The sequence below is a fragment of a genome, unplaced genomic scaffold, assembly GCF_019419815.1.
Source record: "Pyrus x bretschneideri cultivar Hongxiangsu unplaced genomic scaffold, Pyrus_bretschneideri_v1 Contig11, whole genome shotgun sequence".
NCBI lineage: Eukaryota > Viridiplantae > Streptophyta > Magnoliopsida > Rosales > Rosaceae > Pyrus > Pyrus x bretschneideri.
This window is the reverse complement of record NW_025999402.1, coordinates 8,470,772-8,491,607: the sequence shown is the minus strand read 5'-3', so window position 1 is coordinate 8,491,607 and position 20,836 is coordinate 8,470,772. Positions and strand designations below refer to the sequence as shown.

Below are 20,836 nucleotides of genomic sequence, written 5' to 3'. Positions count from 1 at the left end.
CATTGCGTTTGCCCTTTAATTCTCATCACAGCATCAATAATATGCTTGGACGAAAAGATAATATTAACCTCCAGATTGTCCTCCCACCATAAACTCAATCCTCCAGCCATTCCAATTGGCGAAACATCAAAGCCATGTAAGTAACCCAATCGCCTCCTCACACCTAGAATTCTATGATCTTTCATCTTAGTCTCTGATAAAAAGATCATAGAGGGTCTCTTTTTGCAAATAAGCCCATGGAGAGCCCTTACTGTCGTTGCCGACCCTAGCCCACGACAGTTCCAGAATATATAACTCATGGCTGGCCTGCGGCTGTTGAAGGCCAGCCGCCACCGCCCCGAGCCAACTTGCCCGCCTTCTTTGTCACCATCCTTCCTTTAACAATCTCCGACTCCCCTTCCATTATTTCATGTCCTCTAAGATTCTCACTTTTTTCTTCCTTATCTTCACCCGTCGTATGGACCGCTCGTTCCACCGATAGGTCTCCTTCCTTGCAATTTAACCTCCTCCCTGTCTCTGCCACCCTTCCTTGGTAATTCTCTTCCGTATCCGGGCCCTTGAATTTCTTCTGTGGAGCTTGAGTTAGCATCATATCCTGTGCATCCCCACTTCTTTTACTACCCCATAATGGTTCATCATCCTGGGCGGACAGAAAGTTATTGCCCCCCTGGACCTCGCCCGACCTTCCTTCACCCACTGTTTTAATGCTTTCCATTTCAGAGCAGGAAGACGTATCCTCTGCCTCCCCCCGCATTCTTCTACGCCATTTTTTTTGACCTGTGCCACGACTCTTTGATGCTCCCCCTGGCTCCATGGTTTGATTGCACTCCATTCCTTGAGCCTTCGAAATCCGTAAACTACTTTGATTCTGTGCAGCCGTGATACCCGGTCCGCGCACCGCCCCGGCCTGCCGGCGTTCCCCCCTGCCCACATACTCCACTTTCTTCGATATCGCCACCTCCCTTACCGGCGGTGCCTTCATCCACTCTCCATACGCCACCTCCCCATCTCCAGACATCTCAACGGAACATTCTGTATTGATATGCCCAATCCGTCCACACCTGTAGCAAAAATCTTGAAGCCGTTCATACCGGAATTCCACCCAGGTTTCCTTATTTGAGTCCCTTCGAATCCAGCATCCCTTAAATAATGGCTTCTCCATATCAACTAAAATTCTGATTCGCACAAATCCACGAGCGTGTCCGGGATCCTCCATGGCTATAAATTTCCCAGCCTCTTTGGTTACACGCTGCACGTTCTCGATAGAGGCTAAGCCCAGCGGAATTCCCCTTATTTGAACCCAAAATGGAACATCATCCAGCTCCAGCTCCTCCAAAGCGAGCTCCGGAGGCCATTTCACGACAGAGAACACCTTTTTCATCACTGCCCAGGGAACCTGCTCAAGGATTTTTGAGGCTACATTTTCATCTTTGACCGAAATAATAAAGACATTCTCCCTTACCCATTTTATTTCCACCTCACCCAATTCTTTCCAAGCCGCTCTGAGAATATTCCTGACTCCCCACTTGTTCAATGGTTTTGGCGTTAGGACTTTCCCAACCAATTTAACACCCTGCTCCATGGTTGATAAATCCAGTGTTTGGTTCAGTTGAACCACCAGTTCATCCACTCCACTTTTCGCCATCACAAAGGAACAGCGCTGCCCCACTCGGCCAGCCTGAGACGAAGAAGAATCCTTGACTTGCTGGACACAAACTCAGAACACACAGATAGCCACCCCGAATACCACCTGATTTCTTTCTTCTCCTCCCTGTCACTGAGACTTTCCATCCACTGATCCTGCCCCCTCAAACCCAGACTGACAGAATTAAAACCCCCCAACCCGATTCAAATTACCCACCCCATCACCTCTCGAAGAGAGAGACACACTAATTAGAGAAAAACCACCCCACCCCATTCCCCCTCGAAGAGATATTCACCCTAGTTTGAGAAACCCCACCCCCTTACCGTCACCCTAATCCCTTACATCACCCATCCTACTACCTTCCAGTTGACGGATTCCACCACCCCCCCCAATCGAACCACAATAGCAGAAACCCCCAAGCGCACAGATCCCACAAACCCAAATTGACAGAGGTAAAACCCCCAATCAGATCAACACCACAGCCACTGCAACCCTCGTGGAGTACAACACACCAATTTAAAAAGCCCCAAATCCTTTTCGTCACCCTAGGCCCTTTCACCCCACGCCATCCTGCTTCCAGAGCCTCAGTTACCCAACACCCCAAGATCTTAACCTGCACAGCACAAAACACACGATCGACACTCACCTGTAGCCACACGCACAGAGGCGGAACTGGCGAAGGGTCAATCACTCTCACACCGGAGCGAAAAGATGCAGCTGTGCTGGATGCTCTGCGGAATTGTTTGGAGAAGAGGATGTTTTCAGAGATCGAGAAAAGCCGTTCGCGGTGCTGTACGTGCACACCGGAGCTCAAAGGTGCGAGAACTTTCCCGGGATCTCAGCCGTCAGATCAACCTACGACGCCATGCCGATCGTCGTCCGCCAGAATCTCGAAGCCGTGTATATCCTCTGCTCTAACGATTTATGATGGGTGTCGTGAGGGGAAACCAAGGTTGATTCAAACATGGAGTTGCAGCTGCAGAAACACAAGCCCAGTACCGGAAACACAAACAAGGCACCCAAATTGCAAAAACCGGTGCAAACACAGACAGTAAAATCTTCAATTTCTTCCGGAGCAGCTCACAGACTGAGCGATGATAATAAAGGCCCTGCAGATCACAGCAACGGGTTCAAAACTGTCAGATCTGAGGGCTTAAGGATGGTTTGATCAACGGGAAACCGAATCACAACACGGAATCACTCCGGGGAGAAAGGACTCGCACTCAGGCGGACTCTCACAGAGGAGAGAAAGCTCTCACAGAGGAGAGAAAAAAATCTAGTACCCTGATCATCTATTAAGTTTTTTTTTGTTTAGGGTTTAGAGCAGTTGTAGCCTGCAAAAATTGTGGTAAGGAAAAGAACAATCACATGATCAACTCTTACCTACATTCAAGGGTGAGAAACACAGTAATCAAGGCAAATCATCTAAAAACTTACCACTCTAGATGAAGCACTCTTTATTATTTTTGAACCAATATGTTTCGAGATAGAGAGACCGTTGTTTATAAGATTTTACAATAAAGTTTTTCTTCAACGATGGTCTGCCCTACATAAAAGAGAACTTCTCGTCTAAAATCCTCTAGACACTAATCATTGATTTGATAGACGGTAGTATTATCATGTATAGTTGTATTTTCATAATTAGCTAATCTGTTAGTTGATTTAAATCACTACTGTTCTCATTAATTATCTCACCATGTACAAAAACTTATATATACATATATATATATATGGATAGGTCTGAAAGACTTATGTGTGTGTGTGTGTGTGTGTGTCTATATATCCTCCTTAATCAGCTTGAGCATCGTTTTGGCTCACCTTTGCCAAGGTCATCACGGAAACAAGATCATGGTAAACTTCAAATCTGTTTCAACATTTTATTTATCCTTTTTCTTATTTTCAATCATGTGATTCAAAGTTGTGTGCTATATATTGTGGATGTAAATTTCTTCCTCCTTATTCTTGGATAAAATTACACCTACAAACCAATTAACACCTTAGGTCAAGGTCAATAGTCTCACGCGCCCACGACTACAAAACAAATAACACCTTAGGTCAAGGCCGATAGCCTCACGTGCCTATGATGAAGGGGGGCTTTGGCCGAAGAACCTCCGATACTAAAGTTAGAATTTTGAGGGAAAAATATTTGGAGAATTTTAAGTATTTAGCAAGACTGTAGACCTAAGTTTTTAGAGAAAATGGAGTAGTATATATAGGGCATGGCAGGCCTCCTTGGGGGAGAAGGTGGCCGGCCCTTTGTGGTGTTTTTGAGTGTATTTTGTAGTTAATTGGTAGTTTAATTAGCCATTAATAGATTAATTAGGTAACAAATCTATTAATTAGCTAATTAACATAATTTAAAAGGAATGTTTTGGGGGTTACCTTGTGGAGAAGATGGATGAAATAGGTTTTGAATAAATACCTATTTTGGGCACTTTTGACTTGATTATGGGATGATTGTCCATTGCTCGTGCGTAGGAATTTTGGTGCTCCTCAAGGATAATTTTGTCCTTTCCATCCAAAAATTCATGTGTCGTCTCTTGATTATTTTTAGCTCCACATTTACGTTTTATTTTAGAATATTTTTCAACTTTTTATTTATGCTCTTCCTAAACCCAATTGTTTCTGACCGTAGCTAATTTTGAATTCTTGAAAAGGTTTAAGAAAACTGTTCTAACATAAAACATATATAGCACACCACTTTGAATCACGGGATTAAAAATAAGAAAAAGCATAAATAAAAAGTTGAAAAAGATTTGAAGTTTACCATGATTTAGTTTCCATGATAACCTTGACAATGGTGAGCCAATTAAGAAAGCGATGCTCAAGATGATTATATATATATATATATATATATAAAGTTTGTGTACATGGTGAGATAATCAAGAAACAATGATTTACATCTACTAGAAGACTAGATAATCATGAATACAACAATACATGATAATCTTAACATCTATCAAATTAATATAGGATAAAGATTAGTAGGATTTGATTATTGGGGGTTTATGAAGAGGTTACGAGAGTTCAAATAAAATTTTCATTAGGGTCTTGTATGGCATTTGGGTGTCTCCTTTTGATGTTGTTTTGTTGTGATAGTTTTGTTGCTGGGTTTTTTGAGTTGAGTTTTATCTAATGGAACTATACTTATGAAAAAAATGTACTTTAGAGTATCGAATATTTTGAAATTTTTAACTATTAGATTATGGTCAAAAGTACAAAAATCAAGATCTAATGATTAAAAGGTTTAGAGTAGCGTATAATCAGGAGCATCGTAGAACTTTTCTTATGAAAATTGTGTTAACAACAACCAAGGTTCTAAAAAATGTTAGGCGCTAGTCGGGCAACGGCAGGGCCTAGTGCTTAGGCGACTTTGGGTGCCTAGGTGGTCTAGGCCAATTTATGTAAATTTATTATATATGTTATAAATAAGTGCCTATTTACACGAAAAAAGAAAAAAAAAACTATACTTTGTATGAACAATACAAGAATGATAAAATGAAAAAATAGAAGTAGAAAAATACACAAAGTACATCCATCCAACAAGTTCAATATTTAAAAAACAGTAAACATATAATCATAATGAGGAGTATTATTGGATGATAGACTAAATTTTTCTTGTTCATAATCCTTGCATTGGATTGGATATAGACTAAATTATTTAACATTGTTGTATCTAGTTTATTTCTTCTTCTTTTTTTGGTATGTATCCCCTCAAAAGTTCTCCAAATTCATTTCACAATTGGATGAACTTGTAGTCAATCCATCCTTTGCAAATTAGGTACACCAATTCCATAATTATACCACCATAAAACTAAAAAATAAAAAAGCACACAATTAATTAAAAAGTAAAAAATAAATAAAATCCACCTATGACCGCCTAGGAGCCGCCTAGGTGCTGCCTAGCCCGCCGCCTAGGACCACCTAACCCGCCTAGGAGGCTACCTAGCTCCAAAGTCCAGACCAATTTTTCGAAACGATTTACCCTAAATTGTAGTGAGTCTTCACCGCCTAGGTCGATTTTTAGAACACTAATAACAACCAAATGGGTCACATCTTCATAGTGGCTAAAATGAGCATTTCATGTTCCTAGTCGTATGTTATTCACGTCATAACAAAAGCGAGCCATTCATTTTATACAACGAGTGCTTGAAAGTCATTCGACTCATTTTATGTGGTCAACCAATCACCGTCACACACTCTTATTAATTATTGTTTTTTGATCATCTTCAATTCATTTGATCTAACGACCGAAAATTGTGAGAAGTGTGTAAAAAGTAAAAAAGAGTGTGTAGATAGCACTACTCATGGATAAATAGTACCCAAAAGAAAATATGAAAATGAATTATTTGGTTCTTGGCTTTTGGTTATTGTCTTACTTGAAGGGGCACAAGGTCATAGGGTTGTTATTGGTCATTCCAAGGGCCTTTTCCTACCAAACCATTGAACTTATCTATGTTTTAAATATATAGTCCCCTTGCACTCATGAGTCATGAGTTCTTTGTGTGTGGACCGTATCAAACGTTGAAGATGGCTAACTATTTATCTCGTTTTAATTAATTCGGCTAATTAAGGTGATTAATTAAAGGGATCAATCCTTAAGGCCAATCAAATTAAGCCATATTTTCTGTGAGCAAACAAATCGAAGAAGGACCACCAAGGCCACCACCTCAATTAGCTCAATAATTGAGTCAAATGAATTGACATGTTTTACGTTCAACTCTCATGTATTAGCATTATGTTGATGCTTTGTTGTTTTGATATCTTTTCTTAGGTAATTTTGAGTTTTTAGAGTCATTAGAAGCTTCATCTTAACAATGTTAATTAACAAACGAGAAAGACTCGAAAGTTATAGAAGAAGCTCTCTGTATAATTTACCATGAAATTATGCTTTTAAGTTTATAGTCATTCTCTTACATAAAGAAAACAAGAATCGATCAAAAAGTATAAAATCACCATGAAAATTATTTGTTTGATTAATATTTTATGCATGCGTTAGAAGTTAAAAGTATATAAAAAATAAGTAAACGTGTAAAGAGGATGACTGATTAAAAAAGAAAACGAGAATCAATCAAAAAGTATAAATCCACCGTACTACCTACTACCTATTAATATTAAATTTATTAAACGCTAAAGAGAATACACGATAACACAAATAATGTTGATCATATTGGACGAATAAAAAAATATAAATATTTATTTACTAAACGCATAATAATTAAACATACAAATAAGATTTTTTTTATAGAACGAGTAATTCATCATATACCCCAACAACCAAATATAACAAAATAAGATCCATAGGATATATTTATCCCAAACCCAATAGTTATACGCTGTAACATTTAGGGTTTGTTTAAAATCGCTCTTAAAATGATTGGAGAAAATGTTTTTGTTCCAAATACAGGTAAAGTTCTTCCTAAAATAACTACTAATTACATGCTTCTTACACAAAGCACTAAAGTTTTTTTTTATAATATTCACTTGCACTTTTATTAAGTATTTTGAATCCAAAAATATTTTCGTAAAAGACACTTTAATCATTTTAAAGGTACTCATGAATGAGCCATTCGACGAAACAAAGACCAACCGAAGCAATTAACTAGGATTGGAATTTTTTTTCTTCTGAAAATCCCAAACCAAACAAAAAAAAATCCTGATCACATACTAAAAAATTCCAAAACCGATAATACCAAAATTTTTGGGATCCATATAGAACCGATCCCAAACCTTTCGGTACGGGAATCGGGATTACATATTCAATAGTTCGGGAATCCCGAACCGAAAATATATATGTATATTTATTTTGGTTACATGCATATTGAATGTTGAATTTAAATAATTTGAGAGTAGACTATATTAGAAATAAAAGTATGAAATGTCAATTTGACTTGGTAAGAATGGTTTGGTTTTTTAATTGGTACGAAATTTCAAATTGGTAAAGATCAAAAGTCTAAATTTCAAATGATATGAAATTAGGCAACAAAATTTTAAGTCAAAGGCCCAAATTTTGGCCCACAACTCAAAAATCTCAAAATTTTGCCCAAAAGCCAAATACTGAAAACGCAATCCCGATCCATCCCTAAATACCGAAAACATTTCAGAATTTTATTTTTGATTTGAGATTCCATACCGAACACCCCTACAATTAACAAGGGCGCCCATGGAATTAACATATTTTTGTTCGATAAAATCTCGCTGGTTTCACGCGCAATCTCAAAGAAACCGACCAACCAACCAAAAGTCAGGTAAAAAAATTAAATTAAAAATATACACCCACTTTTTTAATTCACATATTTATCCAAAAAATTCATCACGAAAACAATAGGATCCCCAAACTCCCCATTTCCCCCAAAAAAAATTAAAAACCCTAGATCTTAATTTCCAATTGATTTTTCGGAATCCAAAAGGGGAACATTATTATCCCAAGTCCCAACTGTTATTATATCATCTGTTATTTGTCAGCTTTAATAAAAATTAAATTGCACTGAATCAATCTCCAAGCTTATTAGGGTTAGGGTTTCCTCCAGCTTTGGTATTTTAGCCCCAAATTTTGGTTCCACAATTTTTGTCCATCTTTTTCCAGATTTACCCTTGCCCCATGGTTTCTGGATTTTGCTTGTATACGAGTCTCAGATGAAATTCAAGGCTGTTTGAGAGGCTGTCCTTGATTGTCATTTTCGGTTTTGTTGCTGGTGGGTACCCATCCCTGACCAATTCTTCTGTAGCAAAAGTGCTTTCCATTTTTCCCTGCTTTTTGTCTGACTGGTCCGTCTTGGTTAGGATTAGGGTTAGGGTTTTTAGATCTGTTCAATCAAATCCGTGTGCTTAATTTCTCACGGATTTGAAATTTTTGTTGAATTTAGTTTATTTTTTGAGTCAGTTTTTGGAATCAATTTTTTGTTGAATTGATCTGGTTTCTGCAAATTCTGGGTGTAGTGAATGGAAGTTTGAGCTGGATTAGCTCAGTGGGGATTGTAGAATCTTGGATCATCACGATGTAAGCCCTAATTTTATTGAAATTTAATTAATTTTCGTCTAATTTGACTTTTTGGGCAAATCTCTTCTCTCTCTGTAGTTTTGTCTGAAGCTACAAAATTATCGTTAATTACAAAGGCCTGGTATTTTTAATCATTGATTTGATATATTTAGTAATATTTTAATTCAATTAAGAAAATTTCAAGTTAAATGTGATGAAATTATCATAATGTCTGTTCACTTGGTTAATTTATGTTTGTTTTCATGAATTTTTTGTGTATTGTGCATGAATGATTTGTGATGATGGTTGAGTCTGAGATCGTGTAGGTTCGGATCAAATAATATAATGGAGTTGATCTATATGATATTTAGAGTTACCTGCTCGTTTCTCTTCTTTGTTTTGTTTTGTCAGTCTCTTTTTTGTTTCGTTTTGACAGATTATTTAGTTGAACTTTTTCCTAACATATCTTGAATATGTAAATGTTCTTGTTCAGAATTTGATGTAAATGTGAGTAGCAACATTTCTGAAAAACTGGAAAATATATTATTGTTACGAACATATGTGCTGAATTTGGTGTCCCCGAAGTCTGTTAATGCTAATGAAGCCAAATGAATTTGGTTTGCTGAAGCATGCTTTCGAAACCCTAAGATGTCTGTTTTTTTATTTTGCAGACAAAACCTTTGATTTTCTGCTAAGTTGCCTGAAGCGATTTAGTAGTCAGATAAAAACAGCGTATTTCATTATGTTGAAGTTCGTAAGCCAGAAGATAAGCGATCATCCTACTTCTGTTTTACATTAATTGATTCTTTCCACGTAGTCGAACAGTTTGGAGAATTCTAAATGGGGACAGAACTCATGAGAGTTTGCATACAAGAGGATAATGATGAGTTTCCTTCAGTTCCACCCGGATTTGAGTCATTTGCATCTTTCAGCTTAAAAAGGGCAAATGAAAGTGAGAAACAAGATAGTGAAAACACAATTAGTTCCTCAGCAACTGCTAGTCCCTCTATATCACAATCAGTTCAGATGGAGACTGACATTGACACTGGTGAGGTTGCAAGGAGGTCTGTTCGACACAGACAATGCATAAACCATGGGCGAAATAACAAGTCAGAGGATGAATCTGATTGGGAGCAACTTCAAGAAGTAAATTTTTCAGTGCTCCTCTGATTTTATGTGTTTTAATCATTTATATGCATTTCCCTGCTTTAATTCTATACTTGCAAATGGTGTCTCATATACTACTTTTATTACAGAATTGTCCCCCAAGGTCTGTTCTTCCCAAGGGGGTTATACGCGGGTGTCCACAATGTAGTAATTGCCAAAAGGTTACTCTTCAAACTTCGTGCCCTCTATTCTCACCCTTCTATTTGCTTGGTTCTTATGTAATCCTTTGTTCCTATGTTATCCTTTATCATAAGTATCTTGTTCCCACTTTACTCTTGTGAATCAGCAAACTGCCTGGGATTTTGGTATTTTGTCCTATGTCTTATAAGTTATAGAATTGATGATTAAGTCTTTGAACAGGTCTCTGCCAGATGGCATCCACTGGAGGGTCAAAGGCCCGACCTTCAGGACGCTCCTGTCTTCAGGCCTACTGAAGAGGTGCATTTTGTTACTTGTGGAATTTGAGTTATTACAGTTTCGAAGTTTGTTGGTGTATTCTTACTGGTGTTACTTGTTAATAAAAAGTTGGAGAATTCAGATTTCTGACTTGGTTTGCTACCTAATTTCAGGAGTTCAAAGACACATTGAATTATATAGCGAGCATACGCTCAAAAGCTGAACCATATGGTATTTGTCGCATTGTTCCTCCCTCTTCTTGGAAACCTCCCTGTCTACTCAAGGAAAAGCCTATTTGGGGGACCTCTAAATTTTTTACTCGAGTCCAGAGAGTCGATAAACTGCAAAATCGAGATTCAATGAGAAAGGTTCCTAAAAGCCATAGTCATATGAGGAAGAAAAGAAGAAGATGCACACGGATGGGGACTGATCATCAAAGTGGTGGCAGAGGATCTGGGGATGATGGGGGTTGTGAGGCTGAACGGTTTGGGTTTGAACCTGGTCCAGAGTTTACTCTAGAAACGTTTGAAAGATATGCTGACGACTTCAAGGCTCAATACTTCAGCAAGAACGAACATATTCCTAGTATAGGAGGTAACTTTGCTAAACTTAAAGAGTGCTGGGAGCCATCAGTAGGAAGTATTGAGGGCGAATATTGGCGGATGGTAGAGAGACCTACTGAAGAAATTGAGGTATAACTTGAGAAATTTAGGCAAATACCAGCTTCTCTCACTCTCTCTCTCTCTCTCTCACACACATTACCCTAACCACAGTGCTTGTAATCTGCTCTAGGTTCTATATGGTGCTGATCTGGAAACTGGAGTTTTTGGCAGTGGTTTTCCCAAGATGTCCAGTAAAGAGGCCTTTCCTTCAGAAGAGCAGTACATAAATTCAGGCTGGAACTTGAACAACTTCCCAAGACTTCCTGGATCTGTTCTTTCTTATGAAAGCAGTGATATATCTGGTGTTCTGGTGCCATGGTTATACATAGGGATGTGCTTTTCTTCCTTTTGCTGGGTAAGACAATCTTTCTTCCTTACAACAGATTAATCATCCAAGGATAGCTGCACTGTCACCACCACTCATCGTATGGTCAACCCCATGCTTGCGTATTGCATGTGCTAGCACGAGCCTCTCATGGATCTTGTGATAGCAACAGCTTTTTTCTCTCTCTCTCTCTCTTGACAAACTTGTTACCTGAAAGCAATGCCGGCATTTATTTTTCATGCAGCCAACTTATTTAAAATTTTTGCATGAGGCCATAGCTTATATATATGTGAGACATATTATTGACGGCTGATTCCTCTTTTTTTTTTTTTTCCGAGAACAGCATGTTGAAGATCACCACTTGTACTCTTTAAATTATATGCATTGGGGTGCTCCAAAGTTGTGGTACGGTATCCCTGGTAGTGATGCCTGTAAATTTGAAGAAGCAATGAGAAAGCACCTCCCTGGCCTATTTGAAGAGCAACCTGACTTGCTTCATAAGCTGGTGAGTAACAACTCCTGGCCTGTGCTAATGTGCTGTTTGAGATTTAGTGATTGTGGCTGGCTGCATTTACTCATTACCTCCAGTATGCGGTAAATATCTATGTTATATGCTCCTGGTCTGCGCTGATGTGCTGTATGGGATTTATTGAATGTAGTCTGTTTGTTTTTTCAACTTTTAACGTCACTCAAGGTTCCCTGGAAGTAATATCACCTAGCATTCTGTTGGAAAGACGGATTGAAGGGTCAATTATGACGGGACCTGTATGTAATCAGGATGTGGCCTTCGTTAGCTCTTTTTCGTAGCTAAATAGATTCTTTAATATTGAAGACTTGGTGAATATTTTTTACTTAAGAGATGGATAACTTGAGTTATCTTACATCTGTTTTTTGCCATATTAGACGGACTTCTGTTATGTATCTTCTGTATCCTCTACATTTTTGCAGGGTTTCAAATATAACATCTACATTTTCATTTAGTAGTTGTCATCTTTTACAAGTTTACAACTGCAGGGTTTCAACCATAATATCTGTTCTATGAAATTGTCTGTATCAAGATCGTTTTCTTTGATCATGCAGATCACACAGCTTTCACCCTCCATTCTGAAGTCTGAAGGGGTACCTGTGTATAGATGTTGTCAGAATGCTGGAGAGTTTGTTTTGACCTTTCCTCGAGCATACCATTCAGGGTTCAACTGTGGTTTTAATTGTGCCGAGGCTGTGAATGTTGCTCCTGTGGATTGGTTGCCCCATGGGCAGATTGCTATAGAGCTATACCAGGAGCAGGGACGAAAGACATCCATTTCCCATGATAAATTGTTGCTTGGGGCAGCAAGGGAAGCAGTGAAAGCACATTGGGAACTCAATTTACTCAAGAAGAATACTCCTGATAACTTACGATGGAAGGATGCATGTGGAAAGGATGGGATATTAGCAAAAACACTCAAGGTAAAACCTACTTTCTAGTTTACTACCCTGCTTACTTATTGGGAAAAGGATTTCTTTTGGTTGCCCTCTTTCAACTCTAATAAGGCCATGAGTATTGATTTCATTTTATGATACTTTGGGTAATCTGGTTGTTGCGCTGGCTATTTCACTAACAAATACTCACTAATTATATAACTGAAATGTCAACGTGTTTTCCCCTGACATTCTATAATTTTTTTGCCTAGGCACGAGTTGAGATGGAGCGTGTGAGGAGAGAATTTCTCACTAGTTCTTCACAGGCATTGAAGATGGATAACAATTTTGATGCCATCAATGAGAGGGAATGCAGCATATGCTTTTTTGATCTTCATCTGTCAGCAGCTGGTTGTCATCATTGTTCCCCGGATAGATATGCATGCTTAAATCATGCAAAGAAATTCTGCTCGTGTGCTTGGAGCGCCAAGTTTTTCCTCTTTCGTTATGATATGGATGAACTAAACATCCTTCTTGAGGCATTGGAAGGAAAGTTGAGTGCAGTATACAGATGGGCTAGACTCGATCTTGGGCTGGCTTTGAGTTCTTATATTTCCAAAGACAATAAAGTTGCTAAGATATCTTATTCCTCTAGAAGTGATATACTTCAAGAGGTTAGCTCACAGCTGCAAAGCAAACACTTCAAAGATCCTCTAGGAACAGAAATCTCTAAAGAGAGTCCTATGAGTTCAGCCGGGATCATTGGTGAGACTTCCTCGCAGCAGAAGATGAAAACATTAGAAACTTTTCCTCAAGTTAAAAGAGAAGAATCAGCTGTTAACAGTTCCAAGTCAAGAATGCAGGTTTGCCAGTTGTCTCAAGAGGACATGTCATATGCTGTGACCTCAGATGCAAAGGTATCTGGTACGAATATGGCTTCAGTTGAGGATGTTATACTTCTTAGTGATGATGAAGGAGACGATGACCCAAAGAAGCCACTTTCAGATAGTTCGAAAGAAATTTCTTCTGCTGGCCAGTTGGAACTTTCTAAGAGATTGATCAGTTTGGATGGAACTGTGAGTGCTCCTAATTCTGAGAAAGAACCAATCTTGAATATACCAGGGACTGATGCAGCAGTTATGGGTGAAAAAGGCTTCAGTCCATTACCTGGTGGAGAAAAAATGGATTCTTCGTCTCATCCTGTACACATGAAAGTTGAACAGGATCATGGTGAACAATTAGGATCTAATCCACCAAATCTGTATTTCAAATTAGTTTCTACTAAAGCAGAATGTGGCCCAAACGCTAGTGCCATCATTGAACACAAAGTTGCTAATTTAAGGAGTGACCCTCAGCCTCCACAGCCATGTGCCAGTATAAAACTTGAGAATGAGGAGAAACATGAAAAGATAAGAATTGCTGATACAACTTCAGCAGACAATGTACAAACGACAACTGGAACCTCATCGTCCAGCCAAAACAATTTGGACCGATATTACCGCCAGAAGGGTCCCCGAATAGCAAAGGTGGTGCGGAGAATCTCCTGCATTGTTGAGCCTCTGGAAATTGGAGTTGTGATATCTGGAAAGTCATGGTGTAACAGCCAAGCCATTTTTCCAAAAGGTAAGCTGCATTTGCATTCCCTGTAAGTTGCGACTAATGCATTTGAGATGCTGTCCCAACCGAGAAGATCCACATTCATGTAATTCATGTTTGTTCTGCTTGATGCAGGATTTAGAAGCCGGGTTAGGCACATGAGTGTTCTGGATCCAACTGTTAGGTGTCACTATGTCTCAGAAGTACTGGATGCTGGACAGGGTGGACCACTGTTCAAGGTACTGGGATTTTTCATTGTTTAGTGACATATTTGTATTCCTTTTCTGTTGATATCCAATCTCGAGTTGTCTGTAAAGGAATTTATATGCATATGGGAAAGCACCGTAGTTAGCATGAACAATTTCGATGAACTCCAAGAAAACCAGTATTTAAGTAGCGATGATCCAAGAAAAGTTGTCCATATTCCTACTGTGATTAAAAGTGCTAGTGATTTACCTGATCGATTATGTTATTTTTCTCTCCCTTTAGGTTTCTTTGGAGCACTGTCCAAGTGAGGTTTTCATACATAATTCAGCTGGAAGATGCTGGGAAATGGTGAGAGAGAGAGTCAATCAAGAAATCACTAGGCAACATAAATTGGGAAAAATGAACCTTCCTCCTTTGCAGCCACCGGGGAGTCTTGATGGCTTTGAAATGTTTGGGTTTACTTCACCAGCTATTGTACAGGTAAATTTGTTTGAGAACTCGTAGTTAATTCTCCTTTATGATGGGACTCGTGGAATCAGGACTTATAAGAGTTTCCGATTTATTGAACAGGCCATAGAGGCAATGGACCGAAATCATGTCTGTTCTGAGTATTGGGACTCTCGCCCCTATTCCCGACCTCAAGTACAGATTCCACAAAAACCTCAATCCAAAGAAAGTAGTGAGAACTACAATACAATGTCAAAGGAAAAAAGTGATCAAGAGGCCTCCGACAATAATCTCGTCCCTGCTGGAGTCGATACAACACTCCGAAGCCTATTCAAGAAGGCTAACTTAGACGAATTAAACTCACTGTACAGCATTTTAAGTGAGAATCGGCAACCTGCTGGTCGAGGCCTAGTGACACGACTTCTTAATGAAGAGATTCATAGTCGTCCCACATCATGATGCATTCGTTTGTCTCACAAGGATCAGAGACCAAACTTGCTCGGCCCGATTTTGACTGTAAATTCTACCTACCGATTCCAGGTTGTATTGTACATCTTTTACTCAACCTGCTCATTCTTTATGCTATAAAAATGAGGGGAAAGGGAAGAAAAGGCTTATTCTTATGTCGACATTGCAGAGTTTTGTTTTTGTCGGAACGCCTGTTTGTAGCTCGGAAGAAGTTAAAGATTGTTGGTCGATGACTCCAAATTTGACGATTTGGCATCTGCGAGCTTTATTTCTTGTAGGGTTGCCGGAATTGTACCATCCCCGCCGGTGGTTTTGGTTGTTACTTAAAGATACTCGTGCAAAGAAAATGCTATGAGTTGATAGTGGAATGGAACATAGTGGTTCCATCAAGACTATCACAAAGAAAATGAAATTCCTTGTATCCCACTTTTGCTAGTTTAGAGTTTGAGTTGAGAGTAAGAAAAGTATAAAACGTGAGAGGGTAATTTATAGTTTTAGTTGTAGCATTTTTCATGGCAAATTCCTTAGCTATTGTATGGTTATTGGTTTAAACCTTGGCCTCCTCATTGTGTGGGAAATGCAAATTGCACCTCAAATCTCAAAGACATTCATTCCACATTAGTATATATTACATATTACATACCTCCACATGTCCTATAAGTAAATTGCAATTTAACTATTAAAATGCATGGCTGTTAAGGAGAATGTCTAAATGGGGAGAAAGAAGTGGGATCGGACCACGTCATTTGGACTATCTCTTGCAAAAGCATAAAAATGATTACGTTTTGGTGTTTCTCAAACCATATTCATCTCATCCAGTGTGAAAGTCATCATAGCGAAATAATGCTACGATCGCTACTATTCTTGTCCAATAAAATGAGCGAGGATCCTCGTCTGATCCTCTTTGTGAGGATCCTCGTCAGATCCTCGAGAATCTCAGGGATCCTCAAATCATATTCATTTATTGTACATCGTGCAATAAAAGTTTAATGTAAATTTTTTAATTTAAAATTGAATATAAACCGCACGATATATGATAAATGGATGTGATTAAAGGATCTTTGAAATCCTCACAAATAGGATCCGACGAGAACCCTCTCTCCATTAAAATAGACAAGAGGCCAAAGAAGGAAGCCAATGGTCCCCACAAACGCAAGTGACACAAGTGAATCAAATTTGCAAACCCCAAAAGACATGAAAAGTCATAAATAGCAAACCAATTGGACAACCAAAGAAGGAAATACATCACCTCACCCACCTCGTACGGACGCACAGTAATCTAATCCAACCGTCCTAAATCCTCCACGTGGCCCTCTCTCCTTCCCTCCGGAAACGAACAGAGGACAGAGGATTTAGGAAGGACGACGATAAGCGCGCTCTTGCGGACACGCAGCACGAGTGTCCACGTGGAGGAATCCCCTTGGTTGGCTTGGGACCCCGCGTCTAGGGCGGACGTGTCGCCCACCTGAGTCCGTAGATTGCGGGATCCTTTTTTTTATTCTTTCATTTTCCCTCCCATCCGATGGTACGCTTGCTTCGATTATTGTGGCAGCTGGCGTACCATGAGAGGCCCCACCCGTCACCGCCTTCTGTGTGCGCGTGACAAGCACGCTAGATGCAACGGTTCTTTCCTTCCTGTATCCTGACATTGTCTAATCACGCCTATTATTTGCTAATTAATCTAACTCAACGTACATATTTAGTTGCGTTTAGCACTATTCGTTTTCGCTTTGTTGGAGTAGGTCCGGTTTACTTTGCAGTGAATTCGTACTAATTTGTAATACATTTTGGTTAGTTAACAACTCGTTCGACTCAGACCTATACGACATGATTATGCGAAACTTCATTATATATTACCGGTTCGAATAACGGAATTTTGGTCTATATCAATATCATAAACATGTGTGCAAATATCTTATCGTATTTGTGATTAGAGAGTGTATTATAAAGAAACTCAGATTATATATGGTCCAATTTCAAGTGTTCTTTGGAAAGCTTATTATCCTTGTGATGCTCATGCATGTTGAAATGTTGATATTGGTATTATTAATTGTTCCTTAGGCTAATTAAGGATTACGGCTTAATCTTGGGTCTAGCCTGAAATTTTTTAAGCATTATGCATTGTGTTGTGGGGGTACTTTTGACTGTTTGGTATGATAGGCGTTAATGTATAGTAGAAAAACTTGTCTTGGAGAGCGATAAATTCGATTACATTGTAGAATCTTTTTAAGTTTAGGCACGACCGATAAAATAAATTTCTTGTTAACAATGAGATGCATGATATGTAAATGTAATAGATCTTTATACGCCGGCAAAAATGTATCTTTTTTTTTATTATTGATCCATCAGGAGAAATGGATAATTTTTTAGGAGATGCTTCAGAACTGGACGATTTTGATATGTTTATCAAAATTCAAGCATCAAAATAATTGGGAAAGATAAGGGATAATACACCACAAAGCGCAGGTATAGACATGTTAACTACTTTTCGAACAAAATTCATGACCGCACCAACTAATTAGATTTATCATAATCCATTTGGTTGGAACAAAATACAGATAAACCTTCAATACAATTAAATATAGATATATAAATCGTTACAAGGTTACAACTTACAAGAGATGGAAAACAAGGATTTGAACTTTGGAGTTCAATTGGTTAAGAATATTAATTATTGCATTCAAAGTTTTGAATTCAACTCTCCCTCTCCTATTCTTGCGTGTATATAAAATAAAAATAAACTATATAAATGATATGTGAGAGAATTGTAACTCAAGTAATTAATAGCATTTGCCCTGCACTTAAAGTCTTAGGTTATATCCCCCCCTCCCCACGATTGCTTGTGAAAAAAATGGTCATTTAGATTGAGGTGCTTCATTACCCCATTTATTAGACTAAACATCTCTATTGTTTCGTATTTTGGTGCAACATAGATTTTAACTAAGAAAAATGCTACCGAGATCATATTTTTGTGTGATACTGGTGTACCATCTGATGTGATAAGTGATGTGTATACATCACGTCAATTAATGAACCTATTTAATTGAATGTTATATAATTGTATGCATCACTTGCCACATAAAATGATACACTAATCTAGTTTAAAAATATTATCTCCCTAACATTACTCTTTAACTAAAACAACAATTGTCATTGGGTTTAAGGGAATCTTTATGAAACACTCTCAATATTGTTCACTTTCAAAGAAAATAACATTTTTACCTTGAGAGGTCACTCATGATACTATTCACTTATACCTTTATTTTATCATTTTATTTAAAACTAAATTTTTTTTTAAAACTTTTCGTTAATTTTCTTTATGTTGATTTAACGCACAGAATAATAATTTTGGGAGAAAGAAATTTCCTACCATATAGCATTTTGAAATCCCCAAATTCAATTACACGAAAATAAATTAATTGCGTTTTGGAGGGGTTTTGGCTCCTTGACGTGGCAAAAGAGAATAGGTGGAAGTACTCTAAACACCAACAGGATCCTTTTCAGATTTTTGGTGAAGATCATGGAAATCTGTGAATCTTATTCGTTTATCATCCATCGATCAATTTTTGTTAGATATTGTTTGTGTTTAATTTTAAATAAAAATATTTAAAATAACTTATGACTGCACGATGTATAATGAACGGACACAATTCACGAATTCTCAAAATTCTCACAAAAAAGGATCCGGATTCCTCTAAACAAAGCACCAATATGAAAACATAAGGTCATTTCCAACCGAGGGCTGGCCAGATGGCTCGTTTTAGCCCTTTGGCCCTCTAAGATTCTCCAAGATATTAATATTTTAACGAACAGTACAGGGCCATATTTGCCTCTGTCTCCAACCGAGGGCCAGAGAGCTCGTTTTAGCCCTGCCACAAAAAACCATCTCCAACCAAGGGCCAATGGGCCAAACATAATTTATTATTTAAATTTAAAAACTACAACTTATATTTAAAATTATTTTTAAAAATTCCTGTCGGTTATAACCGACAGGAATACATTTGTATTAAATAATATAAACAAAATCATGTCGGTTATAATCGAAAGCTATATTTTCGACCCTCTGGCCCTCTGAACCCTTCGGTTGGAGATGGCCTAACTAAATCTCTTGCTAACTCATAACTTTTTAAACACACCATAGCCATAAATAGTCATACCTATCAATGATATGATCATAATCTTTATATATTGTGGCCAATAATTGTGTGGCAATGCATATGGATTGTTCAAGTTCAGCAGTACAGCTCTAAAACTAAATTATAGATGACAATCCAGTGCATCGTTTTTTTCGCGGGGGGGGGGGGGGGGGGGGGGGGGGGGGGGGGGTGGGTGTTGGTGTTTCACATGTTCTCGCCAAACAAATTTCATTTTTTAATCTGATTAAACTACACTGTATTCATATCTTAAACCAAAGAGTTCAATTAGGTCTTTTAATCAATGCATGCTAGGCTTGTTTGTTGCCCCATAAAAATCAATTAATCAAGAAACAAAAGAAAGATTCTCAGTGCATAAGTAGGTTTTGCACACGCACACGATACCCAGACGCCCACAGAAAGAGAGACATAAAGATGTCGATTTCTGGTTTCTAGAGCTTGCGTCTTTAGAGATTGAAAATATAATATTAATCTAATAAAACCCTTGAAAGGTGACATTTTAAGCAGATCAGATACTCGTAAAACCAAAGGGGGTTTGCCCAACATCGGCCTTACCATACCAGATATGCAAAGAAATTGATTAATTTAAAGACTTGTTTGTCCAGGTGGATTAGAAATACATAAGAGTACAGAGTTCCAAATCTCCAAATTTCTCATTATTATTGCCTAGAGATTTGTCTTTCGGCTGGCATCACCAACAGCAAATAATCTAGGCTGTCTTTATGCCTAATTATAGATCTAATAAGATTATCTTTAAACTAATACCTAATCAGATTTGACTGCATTTAGGCTCGTGAACTTTCCACTTCTATAATTACCAGTCATTCATGAATCATCCAGAATAATTTCTTTTCATAAATATATATATATATAGAGAGAGAGAGAGCCTAACAGCAATACTGTCAATACATAAACCAAAATGGAATTGAAATCACATTTGATATGTGGTGGTTAATATTAATTATATGAATATAGTCACCCACTAGAGAGGCAAATTGGGGTTTAATTTGATTGATAATGGGAGGGAGTAGGATTATTTTCCCACATCTTTCCATCTCTCCTCTTACATTTTCTATTTCGTTTTTCTTTTTGTATAAAAAAAAATTAATACAAAATGTTAACCTGGTTTACCGTGACCGTTCAAATAGGAGGGAAGGAAAAACAGAGAATCCTACTCCTAATGGGAGAAATCCACTTAAAATTTTGCATTAAAGCTTTAGATATTATATTATAAAAGAAAAGAGAGATAAATGATTCAGAAAAATTAACTAAAATCATTAATTAAATCTATCAAAATCAATATTGATAAGTATCGACGACACTTTAAAAACCAATCTTTCAAAATTTAAATTTGAAAAATGATTATTTTAATAAGCAGAAACAAATAAC

The 20,836-nt window shown here is 37.9% G+C and overlaps 2 protein-coding genes across 7 annotated transcripts; one reads left to right on the top strand and one right to left on the bottom strand.

The window, feature by feature from the left end:
• Positions 1–295: 295 nt before the first annotated feature.
• LOC125473921 lies at positions 296–3,478 on the bottom strand. The gene is made up of 4 exons (XM_048577343.1): positions 3,464–3,478; positions 2,680–2,754; positions 2,292–2,435; positions 296–1,705 (listed from the first exon to the last, which is right to left on the bottom strand). Exons 1-4 carry the CDS (start codon positions 3,476–3,478, stop codon positions 296–298), a joined length of 1,644 nt encoding a protein of 547 aa, XP_048433300.1.
• Positions 3,479–7,949: 4,471 nt separating this feature from the next.
• LOC103935678 (putative lysine-specific demethylase JMJ16) lies at positions 7,950–15,935 on the top strand. Of its 6 annotated transcripts, XR_665490.3 has the most exons (14): positions 7,950–8,340; positions 8,585–8,645; positions 9,296–9,770; positions 9,881–9,952; positions 10,152–10,229; positions 10,361–10,879; positions 10,980–11,204; positions 11,518–11,679; positions 12,255–12,623; positions 12,848–14,198; positions 14,307–14,410; positions 14,661–14,858; positions 14,949–15,365; positions 15,463–15,935. XR_665490.3 is itself a non-coding variant. In XM_009345481.3 (13 exons), the coding sequence occupies exons 3-13, from the start codon at positions 9,465–9,467 to the stop codon at positions 15,282–15,284; spliced, it is 3,720 nt and encodes a 1,239-aa protein (XP_009343756.2). In that variant the 5' UTR covers positions 7,950–8,340; positions 8,585–8,645; positions 9,442–9,464; the 3' UTR covers positions 15,285–15,935. The 6 variants fall into 6 exon arrangements, 5 of the variants coding, with proteins under 5 accessions (XP_009343756.2, XP_009343755.2, XP_009343757.2 ...); XM_009345481.3 differs by having other exon boundaries at positions 9,442–9,770; positions 14,949–15,935; XM_009345480.3 differs by having other exon boundaries at positions 14,949–15,935.
• The last annotated feature ends 4,901 nt before the right edge of the window (positions 15,936–20,836 follow it).